Raw genomic sequence first — 16,697 nt, forward strand, 5'->3', positions numbered from 1 at the left:
CCCTCTGATTACTCCTCTCATCTTATGTAAATCCTCTTAAGTCACATGTTATTGTTTATTGCAACTGTGAAGGTTAGGTGTTCCTAAGCCCTGTGCGTGTGCTTATCTCACCAGCGCATGCATCTTTGTCTCTCCAATGTGTCTTGTTTTGGTAATACACTAATGGATGAGAAAAGTTGTCTGGACTGATGCGGTGCAGACAACCAATCCAGCGCAGTTAAAACGCTAATCTCTCCCAGTGGCTAACAACTCTCCGTGAAAGAGGCACTTGCATGCTCCAGGGATATCATAGAATTATCTGAAGTCTGCCATATTTACTCATTTACTGACTCATATTTTTTGACCAATCAGCTCCTCTCTGAAGGTAAAATCATGGCAGAATTTTAGCACTGAACTGTAATTGTGATTGTGAAGCAGCAAACCTGTGATTGTGGATAGTGATCTACAGTATTTCGGTAAAAAAGAGAAAAATATAGTGTAGCACAGCAGGGTTTGAGGACTAAACTCACCACATGTCCACCAACACAGTGCTCAGTTCAGCCTTTCTAGGAACTGGCCTACATTTGCACGAGCTGTTGCAGAAACGAAGAGGAAGTTTTTCGTCTTACGCAGATATGCTGTTTACTGCTTATTGTAGGTCAGCGCCGGGGCAGGTACAGCTGCAGCAAACAACGCTGATCTCACAGAAATCAAAGTTGATACGGTATTTGAAGTGAAGGGGAATAGAGAGTGTCTACGTGTGTACAGGAAATGTGAGGAGTTGGGATTCAACAGAAGTCTCAGAGAAAGAGGACAAAACAAGAAGTAAACGAGACGAGGAGAAGGTCACTTGTCAAGTTATCGAGGTCGGGTACATTGAGGTTAAGTCTGGCACATTAGGTTATGCAGCGGACAGACAGTTCTGAACATTTCTATTTTCCATGTCAGAGCTGACTGACTGACCTAATTCTTTCAGGTCAGGTCAAACTTATTTTAGCACTACTTTGGCTGATTTCTCTCTTACCGTCTCTGAAGTCATTCCTTAACTTCTGCAGCTTATTCCCTCTATTGAGGAGGTAATACGGGATATGGAATGGGCATTTTTGCTTCTTTTTTTGTCACTTTCTGCAAAAGTAAGATCTGAGAAGTGTAAGCATTAGAATATTTATCCATATCCATGACCAATAGGTGCAATTTGGTCCTATCCAGATGAAATTTGACTATTTCTCATGACATATCTATTATTGTTATAGTAGTTTCTGCTCACATTACTTTACAGCATTAAGGTGTAGTGACTAGCACTGAGGTCTGGTACATCAGGATGGAATGCAGTGGCTCAGTGGGTAGTGCTTGGGAAGTGGGTAGTGCTTCCGCTTGGGAACTGGAGGGTCGCCGGTTCGAGCCCCTGCTGAGGTGCCCCTGAGTAAGGCACCGCACCCTCAAGGGCCCCCCCCCTCTGCGAAGGGTGGTAATGTAATGTAAGTCGCTTTGGATAAAAGCGACAAATGATCGTAATGATCATTTGGCCACCACACTGGAAGAATTTCACCACATACCTGTTGATCAGTAAAGAAATGGGGCATCAAGCTGTAACCACATAACTGTTGTTCCTGTAATCAGGAAATTTGGAGTTCCATCAACAAAAAATTTAGCTTGATTCTGCCTTGGTGGAGGTATGAACCTTTCACTGGGTTGTCCCACTGTCTCTCTCCAGCTTGTCCCTGATTTCTTCAGTACAGACTCCTTTTACTTCATTACTTCAGATATTTATTTGGATGACACACACACTTTCAAAATACAAAATATCGTATTTTATAAAGATAGAACCGTATTTTGATATTTATTTTTGCCAATTCCTGACTTACAATCATTAATAAGTGAACGACCCCTTTTGTTTAAGAGTATGTTAAGGTTAACTTGGGATCGTTTCACCTTTTCAATCATTGTCCAGTCCTGCATTTGAGCAAACACGCGTTATATAGATACGGATATGTGCTGAACTTTGAGACGTACAGAGACGCTCCAGTGCGTGGACACACCCAGAGGACAAGCACGGAGGAGTGTTGTAATCTGTGAGGCGTCTGTTGTTTTACTTCACTCTGAAAGTCAAGAATGGCGGAGAGTAGCGGGATCCTAATTAAAGGTGGCAAAGTGGTGAATGAAGACTCGTCCGTGATCAGCGACGTGTATATCCAAGATGGCAAGATCTTTGAAGTTGGACAGAATCTCCAGGTCCCGGCAGGCGTGCGAGTCATTGATGCCAAGGATAAACTGGTGATCCCCGGCGGGATCGACACGCACACACATATGGAGTTGGCTTTCATGGGCACTGTGGCAGTGGATGACTTCTATATCGGTACTAAGGTGAAAATATTATTATTCTTAAGCTGCTTCATTTGTCTTTAAAGTTACACACTCAGAAAAGTGTTTTGATTTGCCACACTGTCGAATGTGACTGCATATTAGTGTATATATCGGTGTATGTGTGTGGAGACGTTTGGGAGGCGTGGCGTAATCACGAGCTAACGTTCTTCTCCAGCTGTTCAGCGGTGAAAGCAGGACGCGGTTCGGGGTTAAACGAGGCCTTTCCTGTGTTGCTGGTTCTGTGAGCAGGACACTCCCGGGGGGGAGGGTGTGAATCCGTGTACCGGTCGTTGCTCGTAGTGCAGCTGAAAACGGAGATAGGCAGGGGGGCGGCTGGTCAGTCAAGAAGGGAGGCTGGCTGCCCTCTTGAGTAGAGGGGTCCGGGGACTGAAGAAGTTACTGAGCGCTGTTAGCACCGCCCGACCAAAGTTGTTGTTGCTTTCCCGGGGAATGGGGCGATTGCCACAATCTATTTCCTCCAGTTAATTTTTAAAACAAGACATCTGTTCTGACATGTTCTTGAGCTGTATGGTTGGTTTGCCTGGTTGGTCTCCGGCAGAGTCCTTCTCGGGTTGGTTTATTATTGATAAACAGGACTGGCTAATAATCAATAAGGTCTCAGAACAGCCATTTTAATCACTGTGTACTAAGTCCACTGTAATACTTTCCACGCTGAGAAATGTCCTTTTTGAAAAGAGAACATACAGCATAACAGCCCTAACAAACAAGTGACCACCACACTAACAGGAATCAGGGGATGCAGAAAACGGATAAAATCAGACTACATAGATCACAGGGACCAAAACCAGGCTTACATGGAAACCTGGAACAGAACAGAAGCAGGTCAACTCCACAAGAAGCGAGAGAAAGACACTGATTAAATACATGCACAAGACTGATGACAATGGGAAACTTGTGTCGACAATGACAGTAGGTGAAAATATAATCAAACACAAGACAGGAAACAGGAGGGCAGTAAGTAAAGCAGAATAAACAAGAAAAGAAAATACCTCAAAATAAAACAGGAAATGAACCCAAGACAACAAAACACAGGATTGTGATGATTTCATTAGTTTAGGAGCAGTGTACATTGGTAAAATGTGTGTTAAAGTACCAGAGCTAGTCAAAGAGGCTAATGTTAATTTGTAGTCCCCCGGCATGCAGCTTGTAAAAAAGAGACTTGCATAAAAGCATTAGAATTAAAATCACTTAGGAAAACACATCAGGATTGAGAAGGATTAACAGGATTGAGAAGCCAACAGACCAAAATGCTGTGCAACAACTATATACTAACTTAAATATGACACTATAAACAAACATGAAGCTGACAAATCAGGGCAAGATAAAAGCCCACAGACCAGACAACATGGCCACAGATAAGTGTTCACAAAACTCCTGTCAAATCTATTTCCCTTAAGGTAACTGCTGATGGAGGATCATCTGACTGAGATCATTTTCCTAAACAAATTATACATATATATAATTTGTTTATGCAATTTTCAATTTCTATTTCTTTTCATTTGTTTGTATTAAACTACATTCCAAGTAACATCACTCACACTGATATTGGGTTAAACAAATAAAAAAATCTGAATAAGTAACAAAAATCTGAGCTGATTTCATTGGTCTTGAGTAATCCAGCAGTCTGTCCTCATGTCACCTAGTTAAACAAAGTAATCATTATGTATTTGTGGCTCAATCCAGACCTATGGAGAAGTACAACTTAGTTCATTTATAACAACTTTCTCTCTCTCTCTTTGTGTGTGTGTGTGTGTGTGTGTCCAGGCTGCCCTTGCTGGAGGAACAACAATGATCTTGGACTTTGTCATTCCCCAGAACGGCAAATCTCTCCTGGAGGCCTTCGACCGCTGGCGTGACACAGCCGACCCCAAAGTCTGCTGTGATTACTCGCTACACGTAGCCGTCACATGGTGGGGTGAGAAGGTGAACAAACCTTTCTAGACTACACGAGTACAAACTCTGCGTACGCACAGTCTGAATAAAATTCAATTGCTCCAAACAGACTATGACGTAACTAAAATGACATAACAAAGTTTGTGTGGTAGCACTTATCCTCTTGTTTCTCAGAGGTACACTTTTTGTCCGGTAGCAATCTGTTAGCAAATAGCACAAACCTGTGTGAACTCAAATAGATCAAATGTCTGCATAGTATTTTATCCATTGCATAAATACAGAAGAGGTCACATCTGTCTAAGACAAATCAAATAATACTTGGATTAAATTGAAAGCACATTGGTGGGATACAGTGAATATCCACACAAGTTACCCTGAGAAAATGCTTATGATGACATACTTAGAAATCATATAAGAATATTGTTACTAATCTGTAATGCATGTTGTACAAAACACAGACATCAGAAGTTGCAACATATTAGTTCACTCCATATAATTGTCCAAACTTTGTACTTTCTAGGTCAAACAAGAGATGGAGACTCTGGTCAAAGAGAAAGGAATAAATTCCTTCAAGATGTTTATGGCCTATAAGGGTGTGTTCATGCTTGAGGACTCTGAGCTGTACGCTGCTTTCTCCAGGTGTAAGGAGATTGGAGCTATAGCCCAGGTGCACGCTGAGAATGGAGACCTGATAGCAGAGGTTTGTATGGACAAAACAGCAAATATTGTAAATGAATGGACATTGTAGGGAGTGTCTCATACAATATACAAGTGTGTAGAAATAATGATAATAGCAAAAATATCATGAATCTGAAATAAACTAACTAATCATTGACATGTCCCAGTACAATAAGAGAAAATGTGTTTCCTCTGTGTTTCCAGTATGATCACCTAGTTTTGATGTGATCATGTGTTTATCAGAGTCTACATATGATGAGAGCTGTTTCCCACTGTGATCAGCATTGTTTATTATATTATGGGTTCATCAGAACTGTTCTAGAGTGATCAGATGTGTACTCATTGTGATTGCAGGCGTTTTCAGTCTGATCACAGGTGCTTTGACTGTGATTAGAGCCGTTATGTCACAACATTAAGTTTGAGCATATGGGCACATAGAGGATTGCTCATTAAGAAGCTGGTGTCTGGGAGTAATAGTTAACAAACTGGTTGAGATGCACAGTTTCCCAAGCTATTGAATAAGTTCATAAAACGAGAGAAAAAAAGAATTTCATATATGGTAAATGGTCACTGACAGTGTCATAACAACGATGATAAAATGAATTCATGTAATTATGAGGTCGGTCCAAGACACATTTCCTATAGCTTTTCTTTTTTCAATGCCATGGCAACCAATCACCACTAGGGTGTAGTACATGCTAAAAAACAAGATTTATGGGCCTTGTAACAGGGAACAATATGTGCAGGTAAAGTGTCGTGCTGTGATGCCTGGCCTTACTGTTTCTTGTATAAATAATGTGTTAAATTGTGATGTGTTTTTTATCTTATTTTCAAGTCTAACACTTGTGCATTAAATGTTGCTCATGTGTTCCTCTTTTTCCTCACTGTTCCTTCACCTCTAATCCTGACAGGGGGCTAAGAAAATGTTGTCCATGGGCATCACAGGGCCAGAGGGGCATGAGCAGTGTCGGCCGGAAGAGGTGGAGGCCGAGGCCACCCAGCGAGCCATCACCATCGCCCACTCTGTCAACTGCCCGCTGTATGTGGTCCACGTCATGAGCAAGTCTTCTGCCAAGGTGGTGTCCAATGCACGCAGAGATGGTAGGTGGGGCTTACTGCCACCTGCTGTTAGGACAGGGTAAAGAAGAAGAATGATATGACTGTTAGCTGTACAGTTTATTTCAGGAGTGTATTAGGGTTTACCTGTATGAATGCTTTCATGCTAGAAAAGAAAAAGTGATATTATTGTCTGGTTCTCCTTGAATGTTATGTTATAGATAGATAGTTAGATAAAAATGAAAATCCTCTGAAATATGGAATATCTAAATATCAAATCTGATACTTGATGTAGGTTTTTCCTTTCTTCCATCTGCACACAGGCCGTGTGGTGTTCGGGGAGCCCATCGCAGCTGGCCTGGGCACCAATGGGTCTCACTACTGGCACAAAGACTGGGCTCACGCCGCCTCCTTTGTCATGGGCCCCCCCCTCAGGCCTGACCCCAGCACCCCTGGGTACCTCATGGACCTGCTCGCCAAGTACGTGGAGCTGAAAGTGTAGCAGTTAAATACACTTTTTCTCCTTTTTTGTGATATGAGAGTTAGACGTTGAATTAATTAATTCTGAATAATAGAAAAATGGTGACAGCTCTGTGTTACAGCTCTTATATTGTAATTTGTGTAATTAGTTAGAGTACTGCATGCAGTATAGCAATGCCTTTTCATGTTTATGTATTTGTTCTGTCATTCATTCATGTTTTTATTCATCTATGAAACGTGATAGTGATGACCTCAGTGTAACTGGGACGGACAACTGCACCTTCTCCATATGCCAGAAGGCTCTAGGCAAAGACGACTTCACCAAGATCCCTAATGGAGTGAACGGTGTGGAGGACAGGATGTCCGTCATCTGGGAGAAGGGAGTGGTACGTCCTGCTCATATGTCTTTATATAACATTTTTGTTATAGATAGAATTTTGTAACAAAAGAATGAGGAACTGTTATAACTGTTTTAATGCATTGTCACGATTTTTTTACCTTTACAGACAATGTTCGATACATGATAAATCAGGTATTGGTAAATTGTGGCCATAGATTAATTTTGGATTGACTATCGTTAAAGCACAATATAAAATAAAGGTACAGGATTTTATGAGCTGGTCTTAAAGCTCACACTACACTGTGAGCTTTAAGACACACTAACTGAATTTCTATCCATAAATAACTCACTTAAACAGAGAAGTTATTTTGTTAAAATAACCTCTATTATCTCCATTATATTTGAGTTAGAGGCACAGAACAGATATTATTATTATTTATTTACAATTTAAATTAAACAGTCTATAAAGTGTTAGACCTGCAGACTGTTGTGGAGTCTAGTTGTCTTGGACAGTTTAACTTTGTGTTTTTGCTACTTATAAATCACACATTCTCTGAGGTGTTTGGTGAACAGTTAATCACTGACCCATTTCCTCTCCTCAGCATAGCGGAAAAATGGACGAAAATCGATTTGTTGCCGTCACCAGCAGCAACGCAGCAAAAATCTTCAACTTCTACCCTCAGAAAGGCCGGATCGCCAAGGGCTCAGATGCTGACGTGGTTATATGGGACCCAAAGTTGACAAGGTGAGAATGTGAGTCTGACCATTCAGCACTGTGGGAGAAAGCCTTTCAGTTACAGAGGTAACTAGAAGAGTGCTTATTTTGAGCTCATAGCACTGACACAGCCAAACAAGCCAAGGCAAAATGTGCTTTGTTTCTGTTTTTTGGGTCCCACACTTTTCTGGTTCTAACCACTGTGCTGTCCTAAAGGGAGGAAGAGGGGAAATAATAACAATAATAAAAGTGATAATAATGATAGAAATGAATTGCTGCTATCTGGATCCAAGTCTGACCTTGATAGCCAATCTGGAGTATTACGTTTAAAGAAAGGAAGAAGAAAAACTTAACCTCCATATAACTCTAAGTGTGATGAATTGTTTCTAGATGCATCACTCATTTTGATATATCAAGGTACATATCAAGGTATGACATCTTATTAAACTGCTTATGTAGACACGTAAGACATTTCTGTGACTGCAGTCAGTGTCTTTAGCTGCAGATGGCGCTGCTGAAACAGCAGGCACACATAAATACATTTCTTTGCATAAAATAGAACAAGTAAGCATAAATTAAGAAAATAAGCTTTCTATATGTATTTAAAATCATCATCAGCTCGATGAGCTTGTTGTCACTGGTCTACAGCAACAAATTAAGTATTAAATCATTTCCATATGAATCACATTCTCGAGAGTCAGTAGCTGTTAAATGAGTATTGAGTACTGACTGAGTCGTTCTCTTCCATTGTGGTCATTTTGGGGAAGGGACGATAAAGGTCTAAAGACATATTCACAGTATCATGGGTCATAAAGAGGATCTGAAGTATGACCAATATGAAATATATAAAGAGTCTAAACTATTTTCATACTTCAGCACACAATGTCAAGACTTCTAGCTCCTGGACAGTAGCCAGGATTTGAACATAGCAATGTTAGCTTTTTGTGAAGTAATGTTTTTTGATTTTTATAACATAAATGTACAAAATAAAACTGTACAGTACAAATGATAAACTCCACAACACATATCCATACACTACACACAAACACACACATTGTCTATATGTGTGTGTGTACACATGAACCGGTGTTGACAGAACATTTCCCTCAGTCTGTCGCTCCACTGTTTCACTTTATGGACTCAAATACTGACAGATACAGATACACATCATTTATGATCACCAGTTAGTGCAAAAGCAACAAGGAAATCTTTTTCTTAAATAAGTACTAATCCTCAGATCATGCCAGATGCATCCCAGCGCCTGAGAACTCTCCGCTTGTCCAGTTTGATTTTCCAGGGAACATACATTAGTGCCAGTGACAATCTGTGTTCTAGCAGGCAGTGTACTGTCACACAGCGGGGCTTATATAACGCAGACTGCTCTCTTCATGCTGTAGAATATGTGCTGAGCCCCTCAGGGAGGATGTAAACGCTAATGCTAAACAATGCTTATGCTGAGATTGGGAAGAAATGTCCCTCCAGTGTGTTTTGCTGCACATTAATTCACTGGTGAAACAGGAAAACCTTGTGTAACCTTGAGAGCTCCAGGTTTGATACAGCTGTGAGGAACTTGACAAGGTTTATAGTGTTCCTCTCTATTTGTGTGAATTCAGTCTATAATGTGTGCAAGTGTTGTTCCTGATGTTGCAGTCGCTTTCAGGCATGAGAGCGCGTCATGTTTGACTGTTGCAGCCATGAATTCATTTAACTGCATAATTAGATGCCGTTTGCTCAAGTGTCGCTTCATAACATCCGGGACCAGGGGCCACAAACTGTTACGTAACTATAAAGGCAGAGGAAGCTCAGTCAGTGGCTTCTGTTGCTATAATTGGACTGCTTGATGAGGAGACTCTTATATTTTTGTATCTGCTGGGTGTCTCACCTCAACTAAAGAGGAAATCTGCACGTGTGAATGGAAAAAGAGGCCTAAAACCATTCAGTGCATCTCATGGAAGTGTTTTCTTTGCCCTGCTCATCATCAGTCTATGCTGTGCAACATATTTTATTATTTTGACTTTTACCAGCGCCAATATGAACATTCCTAAACTTGAATCAAACAGTCAAAATTGTAGTATTTGACAGGACTATTAGAACTGTCTTTGGTGAATTTGATTGGTAAATAACACAGAAATCCAAGAAATCCACTTTCTCTTCCCACTTTATTTACTTCTCTAATGATGGAGTTTTCACTACATGAATGTTGTATGTCATTATAACAGCATGGATCTTGAAATCCTTATTCTTGTCGCCAAAACTTGATGATTCTACCATCGTATGAGTCTACGTGTCCCAAAATCAGTGGGAGAAATTGGAATAAGCTTTTCCACACGTTTATATTACAGCATCAGAAAAACACTGCATTACTTTCTATGAAACTGGCGTCTCTCATGTTTCTTCATTCTTTATACTTTCTGCTATGAACCCTTAGATTTAATAGTGATACTATTTCAATAGTGTAGACAAAAAATAAGTAAATAATAGGGTAAGTGTTGATACTCAAATTACTTGTAAACTCATCACACATATTGTGTGTATAGTATCCTGTAAGTAAGTTTATCCATTGTCTGTGAATGTGTAGCGGATATTTACATGATCATTGCCATGCATATAAATATATGCATATGTGTATAAACACACATATGGACTTCATTCCGTTATCGTATCATCAGTTTACAGTCATAGAACTACTTGTTGTTTTTTTTCTTGTCTCCTAAATGCTCGAAATTACCCCAGAATAATTTGTTCCACTACCTATTTCAATTTATCTGTACTCACATTTCATTTTTTGCTTCTGGTTTCTGGTTATTAATTTTAGAGCACTTATTGTTAATATTCTATTTAAATAGTCATCTTTTTATTCTCAGTCCCAGTTGGTTTTATTATGATTACTAAAATCAGTTCTGGATCCATGGAGAAGATTAATTTCTTTTAATATACACACTCCAAATCACATTGATTGAAACACAGGTTCTGTCTGCACTCCACTAACAAATGGTACAGATAAAAACGTCACATGACTAGATTGCGAAACCAAAACCTGATAATAAGTTCAGTGTTTTACATAAAGTGAATGATTTCGCAATAAACTCAGCTGCTGTAGACATTCTGGAAATAGACACAACTTATTCACATTCTCCATCCCTCTCCAGCCCCAGGCTCACAGACTTGTTAAATCAGTATAATTGCTGTGCTGCAGTATAATCTGGCAGGAACACAATAATGCAATCAGCAACACTGAAAAAGGCATCTTTCTATTGGCTGAAAGAAGCTCAGATTAACTGCTTTGTAAGGTTTTGTAGGCTACCGTGCATCACACAAGTTTGCTGTAAATAATATATGAAATGGCTGATAAAAGGGTTTTTAATAATTATTTTTGTTATTTGAAATGCTTTTTAGGAAGATATCAGCCAAGACCCACCACCAGGCTGTGGACTACAACATATTTGAGGGCATGGAGTGCCACGGTGTCCCTGTTGTCACCATCTCCAGAGGTAAAGTGGTGTATGAGGATGGGCGGCTCAACGTGACTGCAGGTGCTGGCAGATTCATCCACAGACAGCCCTTCTCTGACTTTGTTTATAAGAGGATCAAGCAGAGGGATCAGGTGGGTTATTTGTTCAATACAAATAGCTAAAAATGGAAAGAACTGTTAATGTTACTATAATACTGATAAGGTTGCTGTGTCTGATCTGCAGGTTTGCCAACCAGTAGCAGTGGACAGAAAGCCGTATGAAGGGAAAGTCGTATCTATATGAACGTGTGACCCACAACGTGAAAGGCACTTTGGAGTCTCCAGCTGCACGTTTCCAATATACCTCTATATCTGAAAAAGCTTAATGTGGTAAAAGAACACTTTTTTCATCATTTTCAGAGAGAGTTCAGATCCTTTCGAACAAGTCAAAAGTCATGCAGTCAGTTCATTCAGAGCAAAGATGTGATGTGTTGGGCTTCAGGGCGACGCTTTGTTGCCAGATAATACTTTTACTTTGTTTGTATAATTCTGAGCCATTATAGCAGGTTTCCAGGTCAGCTCTGCTCAATGCACAGGTCAATAGAATCCATTCAGTGTCTAAAAAAAACAAGATTTGCCACTCCATGCAATTGAGTTATTTACTGCCAGGAAAGAGAATAAACCTTTTAAACCTTTATTACCAAACGCGACCAAAAGTGAGTGTTGTGTTGAGGACAGAGGATCTGTGCATTGTGTTGCATTCAGCCACACTGTTTGGACTGCAAAAAAATAAAGAACCCTCTTGCACTGAATGTGCCTGTTTATTCCATTTGAGGACATGTTTTCCTCTTTTTTCTTTCATTCTACCCTCATTATTGCGGCTACAGATTTTGCTTTTGATTGATGAAATAGTCATTAAAATCCAATAACATGCATGAAAGTATTTCAATTTATTTTGTTGACCCACATTGACTCAGTATTTGCATACTCATTGTATTCACACATTACCATATTCACTCCATCTATGCCCATTTATGGACTGAATTCATTCCTCATTCATTCCTTACTGTCACTGAACATCATGTGGCAGCCTGCTATTGGGCGCCACGCTGCCATGGTTTTATGCCACGGGGCCGTTTGAGACATAATGTGAGTTTATCAGGTTGCCGCACGGGTCAGTGGTAATGTGTGAGTCACAGAAGGCCTGTTCATGCCTGAGCTGCACCACTTCCTTCCTCTTGTCTCTCACAGCAGAGGGACAGTGTGTTACTGGCAGGAGGGCACTCAGTCAGGAAGAAGGAAATATGGTGATATGTGATGCGCAATAAATTATGAAACAGGCTTAAGTCTATTTTGCTTTCGTCATAACAGGAGTTCACAGGAGTTCATATTAAGGTGAACCAATGGAAAATGCTCAAACAGATAATACACACACTGCTCAGTAGAACATCCACACTGATCTAACTGATGTGTGAAAGAAATGAAGTGAAGAATGTTTTCCAATAATATATATATACGTATATAAAGAAAAGCATTGCAAATGTTAAAGCTATTCCAGGAATAACTACTGGAAGCAAGTTCCTTTGTTTAACTTCCAATAGAATTAGACAACAAAAAAACAAATAACAAACTGAAAAATCAAATCAAGAACATTTTAAAGTGTTGTTTTTTGTTTAAAATAATTGACAAAAACAAGTTCCTCGAAACTGACAAGATTCTCACAAGTTTTTTCTTCTCAGTTTATTTACTGATTGAAAAAAGATAACAAAGATAACTTCACAGTCCAGAGAGTTAAAGCATCAAAGCAGATGAACATGTTTCATCCGTGCACCTCTTTCCCACAGATGTTGTCCTGTATCATATGTCAGTACAACCAGTGCTTCTTCTAAGACCTGGAAGAGTGACAGTGTGGATGTGGAGGTGCAGATGCAGACGTACAGGACATCTGTTGGTTTGTATAAGCCTAACTCTACCACGGTGGAGACATGGAAGTGACACAGAAATCATCTACAGGCTCCACCTCACATCACATACAGTATCGAAGATACAAATTACAGGCAATCTCTATATTCAAAGACGCCCTAGTGGTGGGACGTGCGTCACAAATGCACTCTGCAGGTGCCAGATGATTGGATCAATAAAGCAATCTACCCACTCTCATATGGAAACAACACGCTCAAAAGGAGGCGCACAGTGGCACAGATACATGTTAGAAGCCACAAGTTTACACCTGTTGTAATCTGTTGTCACTGAATAAAAGTATGCACACCTCTGATTCAGCAGGCGCAAACAGAAATTTGACCATGTCACAAACAATTGCCATTTCAAACCTTATAAACAGTCTTGAGCATGTGATATTCACCACCAAAAAAATCATTCACTATCTTAGCAACAACTGAAAACAATGAAAATCAGGAACACATTCTGATAAGCCCTTCAACCGGCTGCTCACTTTTTATATATACAATCCGCAGCTTGGCATTCTGAAGCTTGTTTTGTCCTGTAACGATCCCAACCAAGCATGGTGGTATTAGATGTAACGTTAGTAAGAAAGCAAGGACATTTTCTTTCTTTCTGGAATCTCATAGTGAAGATGTCTAGAATAATGATGAGCTTTGCTGTGTTTCTGTGATATGTTTGTAAAGAGTTATAGGCATAGATAACAAGCCAAATGTACAGGCCAACCCTAACCCTAACAGTGCGCTTTAAGGGGTTAATTTCTATCATTTTTAAATATTTTAAATTACTGTCACAAAGTCAATTGGAACATGAACAAGGAGACTAAAGTTATTATATGTATAGATGGTAATGTACATACTTTGGAGTAGGTCCAGCAGATAGAAAATAGCTTTTTGTTGAGTTAAATAACGAAGATGACTTAATATGTAAATTAATTAATTAATTTCATTGCTCATCGGAAATGGAAAACACACTCTAGATTTCTAGATTCTTGTTATGTAATGGTAATGAACTAGCATGCTGAATTACAATGGTCCAATAAAGATAGAGAGTTATGGATAATGATGGCCAGAGTGTGAGCAGCATGTATTTTATAAAAAAGCAAATTTGTGAAAACAGATAACCAATACTTTTGGCCATATTTTATTCTGCATTCAGGTGACAACAATTAAATATTACTTACTTGTGTGTTTTTAGTTGCATTTAGATTTTCTTTTTTAACCCAGCATTACTTCAATTGACATTACTGGACCTCAGTACAGCACAGTCAATCTGTGTTGAGTTGTTCCACATAATATAAAACACCATGTTGTAGAAAAAATAAATTAAAGTTCTGCTGTAATAAATAATACTTCCCTCATACAGAACTTTGTGGATCTGAATCTTTGGGTCTGAAGAGCAGAGGGAACCAGAAATGTAGCTGAGGGAAGAACACATACAAAGCTGTTATTTGTATACATACACATATTATATATAATTATTCATACCCCCAAGCTCATTGAGTGACAAACATAATCATGCTGCTACAAACCTTGGAAATGAGTGATGTGAGACTCTCTGTGTTTGTCCTCTTCCTCATTTTCAATCTCTTTCTCAGGATTTTGGCATGGAGGTACTCCACCCGCTCCTCTGCAGCGGTGGTGAAGAAACGCTCACAGACCATCAGCCTGAGCTGAGTGAGTTTGGCAGCCATCATGGCCATAATGAGCAGAGTGAACAGAATGGCAGCCAAAGGGACTACAGAGTCATAGAGCAGCAGCTTGGGCTTTGGAAGGCACTCCTTCTCAAACAAGGTCACAGAGTAGGAAAAGTCTCTCTGATGGTTTTCCTCTTCAAGTTTTATGCCAATAAAAGTTGGAATATCCTGGAAAAATTAATGAAATGGATGAGGATAAGGGTTAGGGGAATCGTCCTATTCAGAATGATGAAGACATACTTACCTTGATGCTCATAATCAAGGGGACGTTGAATGGTTCCAGTTCTGTCAGCTTTCTTGTTACAATATCAACAAAACAATACAACAAGGCATCAACAGTTATGAATATGACCCAAGCCACGAAGTGGGACATAACTGGTATTCCAAATTTCAGCATAGCTTTCCCCTCCTTGGTGGTGGGCCGCGCAGATGGGACAGAGATGTAAATCTTATCTTCCTCTGGTGTGAGGGGAAGGACGTGAGGGTTCCCTTCTGCCTCCTGCTCCTTATCAAAACTGATGAATTTGCTGCTGATGAATTTGTTTTGATATTTCATAACTTTGCAGTATTTCTTTATGTGCAGTCCAATAAATACCATGAGCACGAGGAAGCTGATGGCAGGAAACATGTTGTCAGTCACAGAGAACACTGTATCGAGAACTGCCTGTGCATACTTTACAGTTTCATTGAGCCTCTGCTCTGCATCAGACAGCCTCTCTCTGAATCTTACTGATTCCACTTTGGGTGAAATTTTGAGCTGAGAATTTAAGTTCACCACCCCAAGATCTGTGACTCCTTTAAGTACGCTGCCAAGCCATTTTAACAACTTCACATAGTTGCTCAAGGGTGCCATGATGGCTGCTTTCTTCACTTTCAGGTTGCAGATCATACTTTTGACCAGCCCTCTGAGGTTATCCAAAGTATTGCGTATATTTCTGAGGACCACTACACTGGTTCCAGCTGCGAGGAGCAGGTTCCGACTCTTCTTCATGAAAATAGCGATTACAAATAGAGTCCCAAAGCACCTCACTCGCTTTGACAGAAAGAGAGTTACGGTAAATATCGTCCCAAACCCGCCAACGATTCCTCCAGCCACTGCTGCTCCATAATCCAAAGTGTAGAGGAGGTAGAGGAAGAGAAAGGAGCTGAGCAGGAGGCTGAACAAGCTACAGGTGATGAGGAGGAGGAAGGTTCTCCCAATGCTGTCCCTTTTACCAGTTGTGAAAACATCCACAGCCAGAAATGCAATATGGTTAAAAGTCTGTTTCAATCCACAGCACGAGAGTCGCATGGCAGCACCGGTTGTGGAAAACACAAAAGGGACAGTTGGAAAAGAAAAAAAGAATGTATTTAATGCTCAGCAGTATGGCGTTAGAGTACCATACATGACACTGTTGCGTGTGATGCGCTGTGTCTCCTTTAATATCGTTAAAACAGGAAGTCTCAGACAGAAGTCACATGCCAGTCAGCTCTTTGGATGAGCTTTTAAGCCACAAGCAGAAGGACACTTAGATAGAGTTTAACTAAATTTGAGGCAGCCCTACACCTGTTAGTGTTGATGTATTTAAGTTACGATGATATGGCACCCAATTGTTTGAAAGTATGTAGTAATGCCACACTGTAAGACTTCCTTTGATGACTTCCTTCGTCTGCTAGTCTGTGACAAAAATCCTCAGTGTTTGTTGACAAGAATCTACTCATTTATGATTCCAGGTGCGTTGAGCTTGATGATCGTAATTGTCTGTGAATCAGTTGCCAAACGTGCAGATCATAATGTCATCAGCACAGCGGAAAGCAAGAAACTGACTATTTGAATGACAAGTTTCAGTCTGGTAGTGTCCACATGACAAGCGAACAGGGTGCCTGGGCCTATCTGCACATCAGCCTATGTGCAATACAGCAATCAGATTTCAATCATGAAACTCTCCAGGTACAAGACGCATGACATAAAAGCTAGAAAGTGAGGTAAAAAGGCAAAGGTAAAAGCTAGAAAGTGCTTGAATGCTAATGATGCGAGAAAGACTGGACCTAAGTGACAATAACTATTGATTAATAATGTTAATTA

The 16,697-nt window shown here is 40.0% G+C and overlaps 2 protein-coding genes across 2 annotated transcripts; one reads left to right on the forward strand and one right to left on the reverse strand.

Annotated features, from left to right (window-relative positions):
• The first annotated feature begins 1,992 nt into the window (after positions 1-1,992).
• dpys (dihydropyrimidinase) lies at positions 1,993-14,059 on the forward strand. Its single transcript, XM_076150280.1, has 9 exons — positions 1,993-2,343; positions 4,129-4,287; positions 4,778-4,957; positions 5,847-6,036; positions 6,315-6,471; positions 6,716-6,857; positions 7,414-7,556; positions 10,923-11,130; positions 11,222-14,059. Exons 1-9 carry the CDS (start codon positions 2,092-2,094, stop codon positions 11,279-11,281), a joined length of 1,491 nt encoding a protein of 496 aa, XP_076006395.1. The 5' UTR covers positions 1,993-2,091; the 3' UTR covers positions 11,282-14,059.
• A 38-nt stretch (positions 14,060-14,097) lies between these two features.
• On the reverse strand, positions 14,098-16,482 carry dcstamp (dendrocyte expressed seven transmembrane protein). Its single transcript, XM_076150281.1, has 3 exons — positions 14,877-16,482; positions 14,468-14,800; positions 14,098-14,356 (listed from the first exon to the last, which is right to left on the reverse strand). Exons 1-3 carry the CDS (start codon positions 15,921-15,923, stop codon positions 14,294-14,296), a joined length of 1,443 nt encoding a protein of 480 aa, XP_076006396.1. The 5' UTR covers positions 15,924-16,482; the 3' UTR covers positions 14,098-14,293.
• Between the last annotated feature and the right edge of the window lie 215 nt (positions 16,483-16,697).

The sequence above is a fragment of the Genypterus blacodes genome, unplaced genomic scaffold, assembly GCF_046128005.1.
Source record: "Genypterus blacodes isolate CSIRO-AG114 ecotype Tasmania unplaced genomic scaffold, CSIRO-AGI_Gbla_v1 ptg000052l_1, whole genome shotgun sequence".
In the NCBI taxonomy this organism is placed as follows: domain Eukaryota; kingdom Metazoa; phylum Chordata; class Actinopteri; order Ophidiiformes; family Ophidiidae; genus Genypterus; species Genypterus blacodes.

Bases quoted from the DNA above. Each gene is read 5' to 3' on its own strand.
- dcstamp (XM_076150281.1), bottom strand. From the start codon at position 15,923: ATGCGACTCTCGTGCTGTGGATTGAAACAGACTTTTAACCATATTGCA. The intron at 14,801-14,876 runs GTAAGTATGTCT...TAATTTTTCCAG, and splicing joins CCTTGATTATGAGCATCAAG to GATATTCCAACTTTTATTGG. The intron at 14,357-14,467 runs GTTTGTAGCAGC...TTCTTCCCTCAG, and splicing joins TCACATCACTCATTTCCAAG to CTACATTTCTGGTTCCCTCT.
- dpys (XM_076150280.1), top strand. From the start codon at position 2,092: ATGGCGGAGAGTAGCGGGATCCTAATTAAAGGTGGCAAAGTGGTGAAT. The intron at 2,344-4,128 runs GTGAAAATATTA...GTGTGTGTCCAG, and splicing joins ACTTCTATATCGGTACTAAG to GCTGCCCTTGCTGGAGGAAC. The intron at 6,037-6,314 runs GTAGGTGGGGCT...ATCTGCACACAG, and splicing joins GTCCAATGCACGCAGAGATG to GCCGTGTGGTGTTCGGGGAG.